The sequence below is a fragment of the Amphimedon queenslandica genome, unplaced genomic scaffold (assembly GCF_000090795.2).
Source record: "Amphimedon queenslandica unplaced genomic scaffold, v1.1 AMPQUscaffold_13050, whole genome shotgun sequence".
Classification (NCBI taxonomy): Eukaryota; Metazoa; Porifera; class Demospongiae; order Haplosclerida; family Niphatidae; genus Amphimedon; species Amphimedon queenslandica.
The window spans coordinates 68208-75394 of record NW_003546714.1 but is presented as its reverse complement, the minus strand read 5'-3'; the positions used below and the strand labels follow the sequence as shown (position 1 = coordinate 75394).

General features: G+C 39.1%; 4 protein-coding genes across 4 annotated transcripts; 2 read left to right on the top strand and 2 right to left on the bottom strand.

Moving 5' to 3' along the window:
* Nucleotides 1-405: 405 nt before the first annotated feature.
* On the bottom strand, nt 406-1263 carry LOC105314234 (bifunctional coenzyme A synthase-like). The gene has a single exon (XM_011408282.2). It carries the CDS (start codon nt 1216-1218, stop codon nt 406-408), a length of 813 nt encoding a protein of 270 aa, XP_011406584.1. The 5' UTR covers nt 1219-1263.
* Nucleotides 1261-3644, top strand: LOC100640636 (zinc finger protein 277-like). The gene is made up of 11 exons (XM_011408281.2): nt 1261-1644; nt 1812-1909; nt 1964-2046; nt 2096-2252; nt 2308-2353; nt 2395-2527; nt 2571-2662; nt 2932-3028; nt 3103-3189; nt 3333-3448; nt 3510-3644. The coding sequence occupies exons 1-11, from the start codon at nt 1304-1306 to the stop codon at nt 3577-3579; spliced, it is 1320 nt and encodes a 439-aa protein (XP_011406583.1). The 5' UTR covers nt 1261-1303; the 3' UTR covers nt 3580-3644.
* Nucleotides 3645-4264: 620 nt separating this feature from the next.
* LOC100640510 (uncharacterized) lies at nt 4265-5719 on the bottom strand. The gene is made up of 3 exons (XM_003389530.3): nt 5612-5719; nt 4559-5549; nt 4265-4496 (listed from the first exon to the last, which is right to left on the bottom strand). The coding sequence occupies exons 1-2, from the start codon at nt 5648-5650 to the stop codon at nt 4797-4799; spliced, it is 792 nt and encodes a 263-aa protein (XP_003389578.1). The 5' UTR covers nt 5651-5719; the 3' UTR covers nt 4265-4496; nt 4559-4796.
* A 38-nt stretch (nt 5720-5757) lies between these two features.
* LOC100640383 (glucose-fructose oxidoreductase domain-containing protein 1-like) lies at nt 5758-7172 on the top strand. The gene has a single exon (XM_003389529.2). It carries the CDS (start codon nt 5810-5812, stop codon nt 7013-7015), a length of 1206 nt encoding a protein of 401 aa, XP_003389577.1. The 5' UTR covers nt 5758-5809; the 3' UTR covers nt 7016-7172.
* The last annotated feature ends 15 nt before the right edge of the window (nt 7173-7187 follow it).

The window sequence follows — 7187 nt, the reverse complement described above, 5'->3', positions numbered from 1 at the left end:
AACTTTCTAATTTAAATTATAATAATTATTAGGATTCACATTAGGGTTTCCCACAGGATTTTGGCATAGTGCTCAGCAATCTTGTCAGTGGAAGATCAAAATTTTTGACAAAATATCCCGTACTGGTATTTTGTCAAATTTCATGAAACATGGCAAGCATAGAATTCTTGTTAAGTTTTCAATACACATAATTATGTAGAGAGTCTGAACTGATTCTGATCAAAATTAGATTTTAAAATCAAACTTAAAAGTTGGCTCAAAAATGACCTAAGGCCAAATTTTGTCAAAAATGCCTCCAAAAAGTCTCCATTTTAAAAGTTTTTCTCATTCATACACATGTACATAGTCTTATGTGTGTAGCAAGTTTGAGTTGATTCCATTATAGTTTAGCTCACTTAGCATTCATTATAGGAACCCAGATTCACATACCTTTTCCTCTCTTTCTTTATTAATTGCATCTCCTCCCTTGAGTGTCTCTGGTGTCACCACTAGACAGTTGAGACCACTATCCCATCCTGCTGGTCCAAATACATCAGTGATTGGAACAACCTCCAACTCAAGCCCACACTTCACATCACGTAATATACTCTCCACTTTCCTTATGCGGTAGTCAATTGGTTTTATTAATTCCCCGAGAACCTTTTTAGCTAGTAACGGCCCGTCAGCAATACCCACTAGTACCCTCTTGGTTGCTATGAGTGCTGCTGTCGTTAGCAAAAGGAGGTGACCAATGTGAATAGAATCAAAGGTACCGCCCAAAGCAACGTCACTGTGTGGCGTAATGGTTGTAGGTGTGGCTAAAGGAGTGGCATCAGGGCCGGGAGGAAGAGGAGAAATGGTTTTGAAAATTGATTGCAAGTGCTCGTCGGTACGAATTGAAATATTTGAGTATTCGGGTAATCCTGATATTGCATTAAAGTCTGTCTCAGGAGAGAGGAGAGCATCAAGAGTGTTGCTAAGAGGAAAGGTGGTAGGTGTGGCAGGAGGCGTGGTCGGTGGAAGGATGACCCTCAAGTCAAGATTTGGTTTAATACATGACAGGGTGAAGTAAATCCTGTTTATTCTGCTTGCAAGGTCAGTTAATGGCTCTTCAACGGAAAGAGGAGCTAGTGGGACGTATAATACATCACGTACGAGAGCAGCAGCGGCTGTCAATGAAGGAACTAGCTGCTTAGGACTGGAGGACCCCTTCACAATTAGAGCACCACACCTGTACATTTTAATTATTGTGGGTGTGGTTTAGGTTATAATAGAGTAGATTTATTAATAGGCTATCTAGTTATTAATAGTTATTAATAATAAAATGGCTACCGCCAGTACTCATAAATCTCATATTCCTACACCATCTCTGGACTCTCCTGCCTTTGTGTCGACCAGGAGACATCAGATTTTACGTCCACTTTTATTTCCAGAGTCCCAAAGTACAGATTTGTCTTGTTTTTATGAGGAGAAGAAGGATTTACCCATTCCTTGTCTGTTGTGTGAGATGGAATTTATTGATTCTGATCCATCGATTATCAGTGAGAGCAGTACTAGTAAAACTAAAAAAGAGAAAGATTCAGCACGACAGAGATTCCTCTATCACATGCTGACAAAGCACAATATTGTGATACACGGAACAGAAAATATTACAAGTTTTAAATGGTATGTATGTACATGTATGTGTCACTTATATTAGACCAAGAGTGGATAATTATCCACTCTTGATTAGACTCATTAGTGCCTTACCTTATATGCATGTATCATTTTTGCTTATGTTTACATTCTTTTAATTATTGAGTGATAATTTTTTCTGGCTTACTAATTTATAGTTATGCCAAATATTGGAAGGAAAGGCTACTCTCCCTTCCTCATGAGCGATTATCTGACATCTTCCCAGTTATCCAGACTAACCCCGAAACAAGAAATGGTAGAAATGTAAAGAATGCATGGAATGTGCGTCCTATCAGTGTTTGTATTGTAGATCTTCCAGAGAGATACTTTCTGTTCAATGACTCTGTTCCTGAAGACAAGGACTTGAGAGAATTTTTAAGAATGAAAAGATTAGTGCGTACTACATCAACAATCTCCTGTCTATCTTCTTGTATTCTTTTAGGAGGCTTTGCTGGAATTACAACATTTTGAGAGAACAGACAATAATTTTAAGCGACTCTGTTTATTTTGTCATGAGACTTTCACGGGGAACAGATCTGTACTATTGGAACACTTGTTTGAATCCCATAGCTTCAGGATTGGAAAACCAGACAATATTGGTACTGCATATTACACTTTATCTATTACTTATACTACATATATAATTCCCTTTAGTTATGATAGACAAATTTCTCGATTCCTTACAAGAAAAGCTTGAAAAGTAACAGTACTATCATCACTTATTGTCATCATTGCACTTAGTCTTCAGTGCCTTTACTGTGAGAGGATGTTCAGGGACTATGGTACACTCCGTGATCACATGAGAAAGAAATATCACAAGAAAATAAACCCAAAGAATAAAGCATACGACAAGTTTTACATGATAAATTATTTAGTGAGACATTTTGATTGTGTACATTATTATGAGTTTAAAATAGGAAGAAGGTAAATCATGGGAGGATATAAGCAAAGAGACTGATCAGTTACAAGAAGATAACGAGGAGGAAACTGAAGAAGAGGATAGCGAAAAGTAAATCATACTGGGGGATGGTCCACTGGCGTGTATCATTATATGTGTGTGACTCTATGTATGCATTTGTAGTTTATAAACATTGTGTGTGTATCATGCTATGGTTGTTTGTTGTACTTTGTTTGTTTATATATCCTTATTAATGCTGTTTTAGTTAAAACTTAGTTAAGCATTTTACATGTCGTTAATAAATGATATACATGTACATGTAGGCTCTAACTATTTTGTAACCACTAACATGTACATGTATAATCCTTATATGAAAATAGTTGGAGTGACTGGGCAGAGCTAATGTCTTCGAGTATAACTTGTTTATTTTGCTCTCACACTTCCTCTTCACTTGATGACATAAACAGGCACATGACTGTGAGTTGAAATCATACATAAGCAAAAGTCTCCTTTTAAATAATATTCACCACCTTTCTCTTTCTCTCTCTTAGGATAGACATGATTTCAATCTTGAAGAGGTCACACGTGAAAGAGATTACTACTCAAGAGTGAAAATAATCAATTACATCAGGAGACAGGTACATGTATATGCATGTAGATTGCATTAAATACAATGTAGTATCATTTCATTTTAATTGTATTTATAAATGGCTCTCTTGTCTCTGACAGAGCTACACAGCTGTATTTTATAGCACCATTAAGACATCTGTTCTATTTATAGGTATACAATGGCATATGTATTCATTGCTGCTCTCGATACGAAGATGTTATTGATCACATGAATGACTGTAATCATTTTCGGCTGCCAGATGACAGGAATGTATGGGACCAATCCCAGTGAGTTCAGGATAGAGAATAGGGACAAGTGAGAGGGTTTAAAGTTTAAAACTTTTATTAGATATTTCTTTCCGACTTACGAGAACGACCAGTTACTCTGCGTCATTGAAGACGAAACAACTGTTAGTTAATAAAATTATCAAAACAGGCAGATTCATGGACAATAATAATTGAAAATAAATAATTACAATAATAATAATAATGATTAGTGGTTCATAATAATGATTAGTGGTTCATAATAATGATTAGGGCGTGTGTACATGTAAAAATGAATGTACACTGAGGGGGTAAGACCTTTCTCATGATTAGTGAGTGGTTCAATGTAATGTCACAGTGTTATATTTGGAACGTATTCCAATATTTTTCCAGCCGCACTTATTGTTTCGAAAAGATTTGATATATCTTCCGTAAATTTATCAATTTGAATTGGGATGTCTTGTAATTCTTGGCGCTCTTTTTCCTTTTCTTTCGTGAGTGGTAAGAGTTGCAAGTCCTCCAATTTCAGCGATATGTCAGCCATTTTGAGTTCTCTGCTTCCAAGGAACTTGTGACACAGACTGACGAGGGAATTAAAATGTTTGATGGCCGCCTGTATATTATCTGGTAGCTCCTCCCAAGACGATCCATTCTCAATCGTCAACTTGCGTGGTCCGTCTGATGTATTTATCAACTCCAAGTTGTTCGTAGCTTCTTTGAGTATCTCAAAACAAGACAACATTGTTGCAGCTTGGGTCAGACCTAGAGCCATTCTGAAAAGGAGGAGCGAGTTGGTGATAGAGCTTCTCAGTATTTCAAGTGGCTTGTTCATGTTCTTTATTTGTGTGGCGATGTTATCGAACGAGCTCTCTGCTTGGGCCTGCTCTCTTAATGCAAGTTCTGTTTTACTCGTGCATGGCTCCTCCTCATCATTGTAACAACGCTCCCCTGCCTCTGACCAAGGCTCCACGGGTTTCTCTTGTAGCGAGGACAAGAAACCATTTCCCTGGCCGTCAGTATGGTCTCCAGGCGATTCGGTCCTCAGAGTATGGTATTTCGTTCTCACTCGTACCTTGAGGAGGTAAAAAAAGGTTTTGAAATTATCTTGTAACCTTAAGAAACATGACTTCTCACCTTGAGTCTGCTGCAAATCGCTCCCATACCTCTTTCCAACTAATTAATGTTAATTAAATAATAGTTAATTAATTTAAATGAATTTTAGTTATAACAATGCACAAAGACACAATGGTATAAAAATAAAATGCTTGCTTATACTTTTACTATTTTATACAGCTGAGTAGTTTTTGCCCTGATTAGACCTGTCATTATAATAATAATAATAATAATTTAATTTTAGAATAGTTAATCTTTTCTATTGTGGTCTCAGAATGGGTTGAGCTTTGTATATGTCTTGCAATAATACCCCAATATCTAACGATAGCTCCTCTATATAGGATGGGATCTCATTGACGGCTGCATATAACAACTGTCCCTCTTTCGTCAAAGGCATTAGCTGAAGATCCTCTAGTCGTACTTCAATATCTACTAACTTCAGCTCTTTCTCTCCAGTAAACTTCTGGCAATGATTGAGACAGGCGTTGAGGAGAGTGATGGCTTTCTTTGCTCCTTCATCAACTGCTTTCAAATGATCGGATGGCGTCGAGAAATCGTTTATTTTCATTTTGATTGGCTCCGTTCCGGCACAAATGAGCTCCAATTGTGTCGTTGAGCTAAACTTCTCTCTTAGTACCTTGAAGCAGCCTGGTATGGCTGCAGTCTCGTAAAGGCCTAGTGCTTCTTTGAAACCCACTAGTGTTTTCCTTATCCCTTCCTTACGGACTTCAATGGGTTTGTACAGCTGGAGTACGTTAGATACAATGGAGTTTATCTCTTCATAGCGATCCCCAGACTCTAGTAGGGTGACTTGCACTGTTCTTGCTGTGAAGAGAGGTCCCTGCTTCCTCTTTGGTTGTTCCTGGTCTTCTACATTTGACTGGTTCTCATCCACATTGCTTGATAATCTACTAGAATAGGAAAAATCAAAGACGGGGTTGGTGAGAGCAGTCTCCTGCTGTTGCTCATCGCTTGATGATTTTGCCAGCAAATTTTCATAACTGCGGCCATCCTAAAAGAAACATCATACCATAGTATCTATGATCATACCTCCTCAGGTTACATTACACTTACCGCTCTCCAACCTCTAAAAAAACTGATAATGCCTCCCATCACCACAAGTTTACTCAACACTTTGCTGTGCAAATTCTTGACGGATGTGCGTTCATTTATGGGGTATACGGACCAGGTATACAAAAATTTCCGTGTCGAGTTGGGCGTGGTCATGTAGACTAAACCCCTCCCCTTTGTGCTTTTGTGTCACGCCCAAGCATGGCAACCTCACGTATGACCGATAATTCTCTCCCTAACGTAGGGATTATCGGTACTCCAGATCAGATCACCACTATAATTCCTATACTGACTTCCCAAGGCTTTTGTGTTAAGGCAATATGGACGCAGTATCCGGCAGTTACGAAGAAGCTAGCCGAGAGATTCTCTGTCCCACACATCCCGCCCACTTTCAAGTCTCTTCTTCTTTTACATGACGTCGATTTGGTCTATGTAGCTACCGAACCACGGCTACAGGCTGAAGTGACCGTTAAGGCTCTAACGTCAGGGAAGCACTGCGTGTCAATGGAGCCACGGTCCGTGGCTGAAGTGGAAAAGATGCTCTCCCTTGCCCGCTATTACTCTCAACTGGACTCCATTATGGAGACTCACATGAGATTCATACCCACTTTCACTAAACTAAAAGAACTTGTTAATTCCAAGCACATCGGGAAAATCTTTACAATTGACGTTAGACTGTCCATGGGTTCTCTCATCGGGTCCGAGCACTATAGTTGGAAATGCGACCCCTCGTTGGGGGGTGGAGCTCTTAATCTTGTTGGGTCTCACTTCATTGATCTAATCAGGTTCTTATGTCCACTGGGAGAAAACCTCATCAAACAAGTTAACTGCTTGTTGCACACGTTTGTCTGCAGTACCCATTGTATTCATGGCTACCGAACGATCGAATCCGACGACTACGTATCGCTCCAAATGAAGCTCTCAAAGTCGGTCATAGCCAGCGTTCTGATAAACTGTAATTGTGGATCTGTCTATGATCTTGAGATATTAGTTAACGGTAAGGAAGGACGAGCCATTGTCCGGGACTTTGACCTCTACTGGATGGGGTCTGGCTTGTCCGAAGAAAAACTAATTTTCAAGGAAAGAGACTCTCTGTCCGACGAGACCTCCTCTTTGGACGTTAATCCTAAACTACGCCGATCTGTTACCAGTGGGTACAATGGGCTCTTTGCTGCCATTAAAAAGCACTATGCAGAGGGCAAGACCGATCCAAGCCTTGCCAGCTTTGATGATGCGCACCACTTGAGGTCTGTGCTTGACAGTGCAAGACAGTCACACAAGTTAAGCCAGTGGGTTAATATACCAAATACATCAGGTGGAGCATCCTCTGAGACTACCAATCCATTCTGGACCAAGAAAACAGAGTTAAAGTCTGACTCGGAAAAGACATCAATAGCATATGTTTAACATCTCGGCCTCCCTCCATTCTTTGGTTTTCATATTATATAACTCTTTTTCATCACCTATTATAGCTCAAAGCAGTTCTATCTTTATAGTGCACCTTGATTTATAAATTTATATGATACTGTTAACTTAATTATTCAGAATAAGAATGAAAACCTAATTATGAGTAGGCGTG

Bases quoted from the DNA above. Each gene is read 5' to 3' on its own strand.
- LOC105314234 (XM_011408282.2), bottom strand. From the start codon at position 1,218: ATGTACAGGTGTGGTGCTCTAATTGTGAAGGGGTCCTCCAGTCCTAAG.
- LOC100640636 (XM_011408281.2), top strand. From the start codon at position 1,304: ATGGCTACCGCCAGTACTCATAAATCTCATATTCCTACACCATCTCTG. The intron at 2,047-2,095 runs GTGCGTACTACA...GTATTCTTTTAG, and splicing joins TTTTAAGAATGAAAAGATTA to GAGGCTTTGCTGGAATTACA. The intron at 3,190-3,332 runs GTACATGTATAT...TTCTATTTATAG, and splicing joins TCAATTACATCAGGAGACAG to GTATACAATGGCATATGTAT.
- LOC100640510 (XM_003389530.3), bottom strand. From the start codon at position 5,650: ATGGGAGGCATTATCAGTTTTTTTAGAGGTTGGAGAGCG. The intron at 5,550-5,611 runs GTAAGTGTAATG...TGTTTCTTTTAG, and splicing joins TTTTTAGAGGTTGGAGAGCG to GATGGCCGCAGTTATGAAAA.
- LOC100640383 (XM_003389529.2), top strand. From the start codon at position 5,810: ATGGCAACCTCACGTATGACCGATAATTCTCTCCCTAACGTAGGGATT.